Source organism: Oryx dammah, unplaced genomic scaffold (genome assembly GCF_014754425.2).
Source record: "Oryx dammah isolate SB20612 unplaced genomic scaffold, SCBI_Odam_1.1 HiC_scaffold_12, whole genome shotgun sequence".
Classification (NCBI taxonomy): Eukaryota; Metazoa; Chordata; class Mammalia; order Artiodactyla; family Bovidae; genus Oryx; species Oryx dammah.
In genome coordinates this window covers 53592931-53605512 of record NW_024070196.1, presented here as the reverse complement: position 1 = coordinate 53605512, position 12582 = coordinate 53592931, and the positions used below count along the sequence as shown (strand labels likewise).

Here is a 12582-nt window from a genome sequence, read left to right as displayed (position 1 = left end):
TAATTTCTCACCCTCCAGACTGATAACCACAAATTTGCTCTTTTTCTGTTTGTTGTTGAAGTATAATTGACCTACACTGTGTTATTACTTCCTGGTACATGGGATAATGATGGGATATTCCTATACATTTTAAAATGGTCATCATTAAGTCTAGTTATCATCTGCCACCATACACAGATACTACATTATTCCTGACTGTCCTGCACTGTACATTTCATACCCATGACACACTAATTTTGTAACTGGAAGTTTATACTGTTTTTCTCATCCTTCTACCTCAAAGTTGTTTGAATAAAACCTATGGACATCGAATTACATGAAAGAACTTTATTCAGCTGTATCATTACATTATTTCTTTATTCTGCTTAGGGCAGGTTTAAACAGTTTATTTTATCCTAAAGTGATAGTCAAAACAACATAAGAGGAAGGAAGGATGAACACAAAATGAATCAAGTTAAACGCAATTATTTACTTTTCAAGAAGAAAAACATGTTTCATTCAATGTGTTAAGGAAATACCAATTAGAATTTTATGTAGGCAGATAACTAGCTGGTTTTATACAATTCTTACATTGAAGCTTGTGTTAACACATACACTTAGAACAGGGAAATAAAGGAAGCATAGTCACCTAACACATTTACAGACTGCTTATAGTTATAGTTACTTCCCCAATACAAGTATATCACTCATGTAGATAACCTCTATCAGATACAATTCAATTTGCTTAAAGCACATAAAAAGGTATCAAATTATAAATCGAAAGTTTTATGATCCAGCAATCCCACTTCTGGGCATATATCCAGAAATTATGAAAACTATTTTGAAAAGATACATGCACCCCAATGTTCATAGCAGCACTATTTACATCAGTTAGGACATGGAAGCAAGTAATTGTCTATTGACAGATGACTGGATAAAGAAGACGATTAGGATTGACACATACACACCACTATATAGAAAACAGATCAATACTCTTGTAATGCCCTATATGGGAAAAGAATCTTTTAAAGAGTGAGCATGTTATGTATATGCATAACTGATTCATTTTGTGTACACCTGGAACTAGCAACACTATAAAATCAACTATACTATAATAATTGCTTTAAAAAAAGAAAAAAATGCCACTTGCAGCAACATGGATAGACCTAGAGATCATACTAATTAAGTAAGACAAAAACAAATATGATACCACTTGTATGTGGAACCAAAAAAAAAAAACAAAGATACAAATTAACTCATTTACAAAATAAAAATAGACCCACAGACTAGAAAAGAAACTTATGGTTACCAAAGGAGAAAGGGAATGGTTAAAATTAGGAGTTTGAGATTAACATATACACACTATTGCATACCAACAAGGACCCACTGTATAGCCAGGGAACTATACTCAATATTTTTTAATAAGCTACAATGGAAAGGAATCTAAAAGAATATACATATATATCTCTGAATCACTATGCTGTACACCTGAAACCAACAAATCATTGTTAACTACATTAAAAATAAAATTTAACAAAACAATAAAGCTTTTAATGATATGAGGGCATATTCTGATGATCAATCAACAACCATATCTCAGAAAAGATTCTTAAACTACTTCCACTTACCCTGCAGACTGACATCTGGTTCGTTGTCAGTGTACCCGTCTTGTCTGAGCAGATAACAGAAGTACAACCAAGGGTTTCCACAGAAGGGAGACTTCGAACAATGGCATTTTTCTTTGCCATTCTGCGCGTTCCAAGAGCCAGGCAGGTGGTGATGACAGCAGGCAGACCTTCAGGAATGGCTGCTACAGCCAGGGCTACTGCAATCTTAAAGTAGTATATAGCACCTCTGATCCAGGAGCCTCCATGAACTGGGTCATTGAAGTGCCCAATGTTTATGATCCAGACCGCAATGCATATAAGGGAGATGACTTTGGACAGCTGTTCCCCAAACTCATCTAGTTTCTGCTGGAGGGGTGTTCTCTCCTGTTCCGTTGCTACCATCTCATCTCGGATCTTGCCAATTTCAGTGTTAACTCCAGTTGCCACCACCACTCCCATGGCTTTGCCAGCAGCAATGTTTGTACCCTAGGAAAGAAGGAGAGAAGCGGTTAAGAGATTAACACCATATCCTACTTAAATCCTGACTAGTAAACTCAAACTTGTGTGGATTTTGATGAGGGCACCAACTCTACTGGGCCCTCAAGTGGCTACTACTCAGGTAACCAGCCTTCAAATTCTGATGAGGAGCAACACCTCAAGGCAGGTGGTATAGTATATCGCTCTGTGATTCTCCGTGAAATGAGAATGGTAGCCACTTGCCCTAGAGCCCTTTACACTGGCCCACCTGAAATCTCTACTCACTGAGTCTGGCTTGCAGAGAGCTTTGGACTGGAGTAGAGCTTAACCCCTCTGTGTTCCTGACTTTTCAAATATTATACGGCTCTCAACCCTAAGCATTCTCCACCTCTGGCTCCAACTCCGCCTCTCCGTTCGTCCCGGTAAGAAGGACGGCTAGGGCCAGGAGCTGCCCTCGAGGACCCCACTAGAGCGCTGGCACTCAAAGTGCAAGGTTTCCCTGCCCGCTCTATTGTAATCCCTAGCGCATTATCTTCATTGTAGCTCTGCAGTACTTTTAAAAAATTTACCCATGGATGGAGAAGCCTGGTAGGCTACAGTCCATGGGGTCGCGAAGAGTTGGACACAACTGAGCAACTTCAGTTTCACTTTCCTGCACTGGAGAAGGAAATGGCAACCCACTCCAGTGTGCTTGCCTGGAAGATCCCAGGGACGGGAGCCTGGTTGGCTGCCATCTATGGGGTCGCACAGAGTCGGACATGACTGACATGACTTAGGAGGAGGAGGATGGGTGGTTAGAGTCCCATGTTAACACACAAAAGCCTACTACTTGAAATACCACTTTAAATTCTAAACAAAAACTATAAATTTCCCAACTTTATATTTCAAAAAAATTTAACAGAAAAATTGGAACAGTGCAATAAACATCCATTTTACTTTTGACCCAGACTCACCAATTATTAATGGTTTGCCACATCTGCTTTCTTTCTAAACACACATCTTTTAATTGTGAGCTATACACAGTTATCATTCATGTCATTTTAAAGGAAACATCCCTTTAAAGGTTAAATCTTTTCCAAAGTACTTACAGAAAACAGCATGTTCTTCTTATCTTGATTGACAGCCCGTGGGTCAGGGACAGGGTCAGTGTGCTTGATGACAGAGACAGATTCACCTAAGCAGGTGGCAATACAGAAGGTTTGTTTAGATCTATGCAATTCACACTTAGAACCCTGGTACCCTCATTCACTCATGCCAATACCACTCTCAGGAAAAGGGAAAAAAGGCCCAATTCATTCAAAACGGTAGCAACTAGTAAAATTCAGTAACAGAAACTAATACAATATTGTAAAGCAATTAGCCTCCAATTAAAATAAATAAATTAAAAAAAAAAGAAACTAATTTCCAAGGAAAAAAATCAAAATAAATGAATTTAATTTTGAAGAAGATTCAAGTCAATTACCTTTATTTTCTTAACTATTCAAATTTAGTTCATTTTCAAGTATCATTTTATACTCTAATATAGTGGATGTAGATTTGTTGTATACTTATATACACACACATATTGTGTGTATGTAATAGTTATAAAGCTGAAAGTATATTTACTTTTAACAAAATGAATAAACTGTAGATACAGATATGAATACTGAGGCTCATCCACTGTGAAGCCTGTTTTTGTTCAATAATGCCAAAGATGAGAAATGAAAACACTGTTCTAGATAATATTTGCATGCACTTATCAACCATTCTACTTTAATAAACCAAAATGAAAAACAGCAATCAGCAGCAGTAAAAAAGACCACTGGAGTAAGAGACCACTTCTTAGAACTTTCACAATGTCTTGTTGAACCTGGTTTCAACCTAACCATCACCTATGAAATGCAGCTGACCCTTCAACAATGCAGCAGCAGTTGGGGGCCAACCCCTCTGCATTCATAAATCTGCAGAGAACTTAGGCCTGGCCCTCTGGATATGCAGTTCTGCATCTGAGGATTCAATCAACTGGTTTATTGATGAAAAAAATCTACAGATTAGTGAACACATGCAGTTCAAACACACATTGTTCAAGGGTTAATGGTATATAATGAAGGTGAAAAGCTCTTAACTCAAATTTCAGGAAGCAAATTTCACTCTCAATATTTAATAGAAGACTCTGGTTCTTCAATCTAGCCTAAAACTAGAGTATGATTTTTATTTAAAATGGAAATTATTTTTGTACGCACAATATGAGAATTTTATATACAATCCGATCAATTCCCTACCATTTTATGGCTTAATCAGCTTCCAGGTTGTTGCTGATAACAGCAGTTTTAGTAGATAAGCTATTCATAAAGAAACAATAAAAAATACAGAGTCCAGGTTACTCATGTCCCTACTTCTAAGACATTTAGTTGCTTTTCAAAACTAATCATCAGATAAATCTTTGAATTTTATATTTACTCACTATTTAATTCAGGTTAGCATTGTGTTTAAGTTAATCTTCTGACCACCTTACTTCCAGTTAATATGAACCCTCCACCCTAGACTGTGCCTTTATCAAACAAAAACGGGAAAATGTTCCGAACAATCCCAAATCTAATTAGTGTTCAAATTTTAGGCAGTAAACGTTCACCATTTTGGAGGGTGCTGACTTTTGTTAATTGTACATTTTACTACTGCAAAGTATGTCAGGTGTGAGATTAGTATTCCTGGAGTCTATGTTTCCTGCCTGAAAAAAAAACACTAGGTAATTAATTCACTTTCCACAAAACAGAGACAACAACACTGCTTCAACTGTATCTCAGGCTACTGAAGGAATTTTCAATCTTTAAAAAAACTTTTAAAATCAAAACTACTTTTTAATAAAATTTAAATATAAGAAGGCCTTATAAGATGAAAGCCAACTGTTTTAAAATCATAGCTTGGCATTGATTGGCAGAAAGACTAATAAAGCTATGAAACAAACATCTTGGAAAGACTGAGATGGGACACACCATCAATGGACAGTGGGGCAAGAGTCAGCTCATCATCAGCAGGAATCTGGGCCTCACGAACTAAGCAGCTGCCAATGCATGATAGTTACCTGTGAGAATTGACTGGTCAACTCTTAGAGTAGTAGATTTGATGGATGTTAATCTTATATCAGCAGGAACTTTGTCACCAACTAATTGGGGAGAAAAAAAGCAGCTTAAATAAGCAACTTTTGAAATCATGTTACATGAAGAAGCTGTCTCCAAATCAAACACACCATTTAAAGAAAATAAACAGTCTGTATACAGCACAAATCTAATCTGCTACAGGGCCTGCCTTGGTGGTTCAGTGGTTCGGACTCTGTGCTTTCAGTGCAGGGGGTGTGGGTTCAATCCTGGGAAAGTAGGATCCCACAGGCTGCATGGGACTCACCCCCCACCCTCAAATCTGCTACAATAAGCAATATAAGCAACTTGTCCTCAGGGTCATAAAAACTCTTCCTGGATAAATACAAGATACGAAGTACACAAGTAAGAGAACAATGATGCTTGGGCAAACAGCTCTAAGTTCACATTATTTAGTCACACACACACACACACAGGGCACGGCGAGGGGGACCAAATTATAAACTGATTTCTTCCACTGGGAAAGCTAAATTATCACAAACAGGAAACAAATACCTCTATAAAAAGATGCTCAATTAATCTCACTCACAAGAAAAAGGCAAGATAAAACACAGACAGACCACTTTTTAAACTATCAAATTGACAAAGGAGTTGAAAAAAAAATGTACTAAGTTTGAAAGAATGTACAGAAACAGCGCTTCTTTATACAGGGTGACTATAAGATGTGGAAAGTTTAGTTTTAATAAGCAAAAAAAAAAAAAAAAAATCCAAAACCCCTAAAACAAACCAAAGCTACAAATCACTTAGAGTCAAGTGCATGAAAAGTCAAAGCCAAAGTCACTCAGTTGTGTCCGACTCTTTGCAACCCCATGAACTACACAGTCCATGGGATTCCCCAGGCCAGAATCCTGGAGTGGGTGGCCGTTCCCTTCTCCAGGGGATCTTCCCGACCCAGGTCTCCTGCACTGCAGACAGATCCCTTACCAGCTAAGCCACCAGGGAAACCCAAGATCCTTTTTCCAGCAGATCTTCCCAACTCAGGAATCAAACCGGGGCCTCCTGCATTACAGGCAGATTCTTTACTAGCTGAGCAAGTCCATGAGCAGGTATTAATGAAAATTCGGTGCTTAGTGCACTGCTAATAAGGACAAACTGAATGTAACATCACTAAACATACCATATAATATTAGTATTCATTTAATATTTTTAACTCAACTAGGCATCCAGACTGTGACGATCCTACATACACCACTGAGTACAAAGAAAAAAACTTACAAAATCTCGGGAGGGCAAACTGGTAATACATATCAAAAGTGCAAAGCACAGGGGTTGCCTGGTGGTCCAGTGGATAGGACTCTGAGCTCTGCTCTTGCTTTCACAGCCAAGCGCACAGGTTCAATTTCTGGTTGGGGACCTGCGATCCCTGTAAGCCGCATGGGACGACAAAAAACCAAACAAAAATGGCAAAACACAATCTTTTTACCCCATAAATTCCACTGCAAAGAATTTATTCTACAGATATGCTTGCAGTACATAGTAATGTTTTTTTTTTAATCAGCAATAGAAAGAAGAGACAAGTCTGTTCATACTGTATTAAGCGTCTATTAAGTCTATTCATACTGTACATTAAGTGGAGAAAACACAAGCGTGCAGTGCTGTGCACATGGAGCTCCGCTGTCAGGAGAAAATACCTCTGGCAGGGGTAACAGACTTACAGCACCAGACAGCAGGGCAGGGGTGGAAGGAGACTCTTCACCTTGTCTGTATGCACCCTTTGGTACCTTCTGAAATCTGCATCATCAGATAAATGAAAAACCTCTTGTGTAACCTCTGGGAGATCTTTAAGTCAAGTGAGTCTTCTTTTCTGGGCCAGAGTTCCTTTAACAGCTCTTAAATGGACCATGTCCTAGCCCCTTTCCTTGACGGTATTTGAAATAAATGCCACAACACAGACCGAGGAACACGTAAAGCCTGTATTCCCCCTGCACCCTGAGAACAATGCCCATAATACGGTAGGCGTTCAAGAATCGTTAGATGAATATGTTTCAGTATCAAAGCAACTGAACAGTAAACATAAGGACAAAGCAGCTTCCCCTGACTCTCAGAAAGGTACTAAGGTGTTTTTAAGAGTCTTATGCAAGGACAGCTAACAGAACAAATAACCACCGTTCCCCCTACAAATGCATGTATTAAGTTAAATCTTAATTTTCCAGACTTACGCTACCATACAGAACTGTAACTTTGTCACTGGTTATACATAAACTGTCTAAGAGGTAGATTCAATTGATTCAATCTACTTCTTAGACAGAATCCACTTCTAAGTAGTAGATTGATTTCATTTGTTAAACCTTCAATTTAGTTCTAATATTTCTGTGACTCACAGCTTTTAAACTCAGGGAGAGTATAGTTCATGAAACAAACCCTGTAACCTATGTAAGAAATGCGGTCACGAGGCAGCACAAAACAAGACTGCTAATATCTACTCCCAGGAGGCAGAGATCACCCTGCACTTGACTGCAGGGACACACAAAGTTACGGTGAAATTCCTGCTGGAAATGCTTATGCAACAGCGGCAATATTCAGATGGAAGACACTAGAAACTTTCATTTTATTAATAATACAATTCTGCTCATACAACAGTAGTAAGTAACTGTATCTTAAAATTCAGTGGCCTTCCAACCTAAAATACCCCATCAAGATAAAACTTTAAAATAGCTTAGGGAATTCCCTGGCGGTCCACTGCTCAGGACTGAGCGTTTTCACTGCCGAGGGCATTCGATCCCTGGTGATGCAACTAAGATTCTGCGAGCTGCTAGCGCAGCCGAAAATAAATGTATAAAAACCTCAAACAACCTAAAAAACTTTCCTTTTCCTGTGTTAGTTCTGGCTGTCATAATTTGACCCTACATAACCTTGAACATGAAAAGGATCCAAGTTCAATGATGAGTGCGTGACCCTAAATGGAAAAATTACTTGACAATGTTCCTTTAACGTCTGAAGCAATTTATGCCATGATCCTACAGGAGCAGAAAACTTCTAACATGGCACAGCAGTCACCACAATCTATAGGCCCATCTGCACTGTAACAACTGAATGGAAACCACCAATCTAAAAGCAGAATGCCAGGAATTCTCTGGTGTCCAGTGGTGAGGACTCCGTGCTTCCACTGCAAGGGGGATGGGTTCAAACTCTGGTTGGGAAACTAAGCTCCCGCAAGGCACGTGGTACAGCCAAAAAGGAAAAAAATAAAATAAAATAGCACAAGGTGTCATTTTATATTGGAGCTGAACCTCTTTTAAACAACTTCATATATTAGCTCTAGCTTGTATTCTCATATACCTGGCCACAATTTAATTAAGGTCAGCAAATCTAATATTCGAATTGAGGACCCAGAAGTTGTATCTTGCCGTTTATTTTGCTGTGTTTCAGTGGCAGCTCAGAGGATTAAAAATGAATTAAGAATGTGTTTTTGAGGCAAGAAATGCCAAGATTAATTTTTTTCCTCAGTAACACAGTCAACATTTAAGTTACTAGTTTAAGGCGGGATTGATACTATATATGCAGCATTTAAAATTATGTTAACGTTTAAACTTGCATTACAAAGAAAGCAGCTTATTTTTACTCCTAAAAGTCTGTTTTAAATATATGAAGGCTATTTCTGTTGTACAGAAATTATATTGATATACGTTTAATTATTGGTTAAATATTCAAGAACGAGTCAGATGTAAAATGCTAGTGGAACAAGTGACTGGGAAGTCCTTAAACACTGATGTCATGCTTTTATTAAACTTTTGTTCTCTCTTGTAACAACCATTCTAACTGAAAGGCAACTACATATGTAGGAACTCAAAGATGACCTGGAGATCTAATTCCCTGACCAGGAATCAAACCTGGGTCCCCTGAGTTGGTAGCATAGCATCTTAGCCACTGAACCACACAGGAAGTTGTTTAAAATTGATCTTATGCTCTTATTAACTTTTCTTCCATCCTGTAACAGCCATTCTAACCGGGAGGCAATTATGTATTTAGGAACTAAAAGATGACCTGGGGACCTTTTATAAACTACAGAATCTTGGGGCCTGCTCTTTAAGAGCCTGCTAAGTCACTTCAGTTGTGTCCGACTCTGTGTGACCCCATAGACGGCAGCCCAACAGGCTCTGCCGTCCCTGGGATTCTCCAGGCAAGAGCCTGGTCCAATGCATTTGGGATCCAGGAACCCATTATTTTAAAGAAATTCTCCAAGCATACTAAACTAATACAAGGGGAAAAACGGCTTAGTAACTGGTGTCACAGACCCTGTGAAGAGCCTGCTTAGAACAGTCTCCTGTGTGCTGTTTCTCATGTGCCATGTATGCAAAGCTCTAAGCTGAGAAGACCCCAAGTCCCTACACTTGGGAAATGCACTACCTTAAAAGTTTCACATTTATCTCCATTACAAATGATCTCTCTGTGGAAAAGGTGCACATGTGCTCAGTCGTGTCTGACCCCCTGCAACCCCATGGACTGCAGCCCACCAGGCTCCCCGTCCACGGGGATTCTCCAGGCAGGAACACCAGGGTGGGCTGCCAGGCTCTTCTGTGTGGAAAAGGTGCTAAGAGCATAAATCCAAACTGGCCTTAAAAACCTGCCAGGTTCTAGTATTCTCTTAGTGAGAAAGACACTCCCTTGCATCATCTTGACCAGACCAACTCATGTCTTCATTCTAGACAGGAAACTAAAGGTGGCAATAGGAGTCTTGCCTAAAGAACTTCAATTAATGAAAGAATTCCTTTAATTTACTGTGTGACTCTGCTTTTTGTTTGGAGGAGTCACTTTAGGATTAAATCTACGAGGAAGCAGGTTGTCTAAAGAAGTAAAAGATCCATGACAACAAAGACTCAATGACTACTTTTCAACTAAGACATAATTTTCTTTTGTCTGCAGGCTTCTGTGAATTCCAGACCAAGGGTTTTGTGCAAGAGGAGTAGGCAGTCTGTTCCGATGATCACATCCAGTGATATTTCCCTGATGGGGCATGTCAGTGCCCTCAGGGCAAGTGGTAGTGGAAAATTCTTACTCTTGCCAACGGGATGCTCCGCAATTTTTTCCTCTGAAAATTTTTTTGTCTCTTGAGTTCAGGCAGTGTAATAGAAGAATAAACTCTGTTATAAACCTCTTTCTGTTTAACATCTGACACTTAAAATTCAGCTCTTGGCTCCTGAAGTCTGTAGCTCTTTAAAACCTGCTATCACAACACAGAGTTCCACTCTGAACAAATTCTTCAATGTATACTTTATGGCGAGCTACCAAGAACACAAGTAAAAGTCATTTAAAGGAAATTATTACTTGGCCACATTTTAGAACCGAATGAACACAAGCTTTCTTAATCTTAAAATCTGGGAAAGACTATTTATAAGGCCAGGATGATTTAACATTGGTTATATTATTATGTCAAAAACACTGACAGTTAAAATCAGCACAACTCAGAAAAAGCCTTTTTTGAATTGGTTATACATAAGGAAAAAATCTAACTTATTGTGGCAAATTCTACCAGTTTATTCAAACTTTTTTTTTTTTTAAAGAAAACTATATATAAGATCAGCAAATTACCTCTTAAATACCACTACTGTTTCTGAGTTTAAATGGCTCTGAGGAAAAGCCAGCCGTAATAGAATTAATTAACCTAAATTAGTTAAACATTTAACTGTGACTCAAACATTTTCCCTCCTAATTTGAGTCATAAATTTTGTAGTTAGGAAAAAATGAATAAAATTCTTCACTTGAGAAGCTCTACCTGCCTACTTAACACTATTTCCAGGCCTCAGGGTGAGCATGGAAGAACATTACAAACTGCCATAGCTTATACTGTATTTGTTCCCAGTCCAATTTGTAGGATATATTATCTATGATGAAACCCATCTTTTTAAAATGCAGACATATCATTCTCTTTAAAACCTTTCAACAGCTTCTTCCTACTAGACTTGCTTCAAACACAATACTCTTCAGTTTCTCAAAAGTTCCGAGCCTTCACAAACAGCCAGGCTTTCCTGGAACCTTCACGATCAGGCTGGTGTCCCTCACAACGCGCCACAGAAGGTGCCCGCTTCCCGACACTCATCACATTCATGCCTGCTGTGTCCTCCCCACTGGACCACTAGCCCCCCAGGGCGGTTGCCTCGTCTCCTCTGATTTGCCAGGCCTGGCACTGTGCTGAGTGCTGAGCAGTGCACACCAAGTAAAGTATCTGCTGTGGAATGAAGTGCCTGCACACACATCATTTTCTTAAAAAAACAAACAAACAAACAAACAAACAAAGGGGGGGGGCACCAGAAACTCATGATAATGATCCAGCGGAAGACTGTCACAAAGTTAGCAGCAATGAAACGTCAGCATCAAAGAGATCTTAGCCTTGGTTGGGCTGAATGAAGTTTAACAGTGATTACTGCTTAAAACATAGAATGAAAACAGAAGACATGTATGCTAGCAGAGGACTAGAGATATTGTAGGGAAAGAGAAACATGAAAAAGACTCATGGGCTTTAAGTGACAGGACAACTAAGACTGCCAAAGAAGTGTCCTTATGTGTAAGGGTGGAAGATAAGGTCTAGAATAGGAACCAGACCCCATTTACATTAACTGTATTCAAGCATGGGCACCAAAGAAGCCATCAAGATGGTAAAACAGGCCATCACAGGATGAGGAATCAGACTTCTATGTGCCTCCAAAGAGAAAAACTATTGTACAGAACAGACAAGTATGTTTTAGCTCCTTATAAGGGACATTTTATAAAACTGGCATAATACATAATTGCCAATAAAAGTAGCACAGCTGTTCCTAGGCAGGGAAGTTTTTAGCTGCTAAGAGGTGGAAGCTAACTGGTTCATTAGATGCTGTGGAGGCAGCCTGCAGCAAGGTTACACAAAGTTAGAGTGCACAGTATCTGGGATATCAACATGCATTTCTCTTTATTACAACAGTAAAGCACGCTCTTTACAAGGTGAAAACCCACCCCTCACTTCCCTCATCCAAACATCTATTTATCTGTTAACACTATTTATCAAACACCTTTCTCTATAGATAACACTTACTAAAATTTCATTAAAATAAAAATTACAAACCTTTAACATTGGTATGTACTTAGCTGTTTCATTCTTTTTTACTGGCTACATAGTAATACCTAAAGCAATCATCTCTAAAGCTCAACTTTGGAGAATGCTTATTCTATACTAAGCACTGCTGTAAGAGTTTTATGAATTCTATGACTATCTTCATTTCCTGTTTACAGATAAGGAAAATGAGGCACGTAACTTGCTTAACATCACAGGTATTTCACAGCCATCCTGTGATTAATTAATCAGTCACTATTTACAGCCATCTACATGTTTCCAATTTTCCTCTTGTGCACTTCAATTACTTCTGGAGAAAAGAGTCTCAGAAAACAGAATTTTCCTACAAATGTATACTTCC

The 12582-nt window shown here is 38.8% G+C and overlaps 1 protein-coding gene across 3 annotated transcripts in view; it reads right to left on the bottom strand.

Annotated features, from left to right (window-relative positions):
• The window catches only part of ATP2A2 (ATPase sarcoplasmic/endoplasmic reticulum Ca2+ transporting 2), a 56579-nt gene that overhangs the window by 20444 nt on the left and 23553 nt on the right, over positions 1–12582 (bottom strand). For all 3 annotated transcript variants that reach the window (XR_005722928.1, XR_005722929.1, XM_040250653.1), the window contains 3 exons: positions 5125–5205; positions 3152–3237; positions 1608–2072 (listed from right to left, as the gene is read on the bottom strand). Coding sequence is in view for 1 of the 3 variants with exons in the window: in XM_040250653.1 (XP_040106587.1) it covers positions 1608–2072; positions 3152–3237; positions 5125–5205 (632 nt within the window). In the remaining 2 variants the exon portion in view is untranslated. The remainder of the gene's footprint in view (positions 1–1607; positions 2073–3151; positions 3238–5124; positions 5206–12582) is intronic.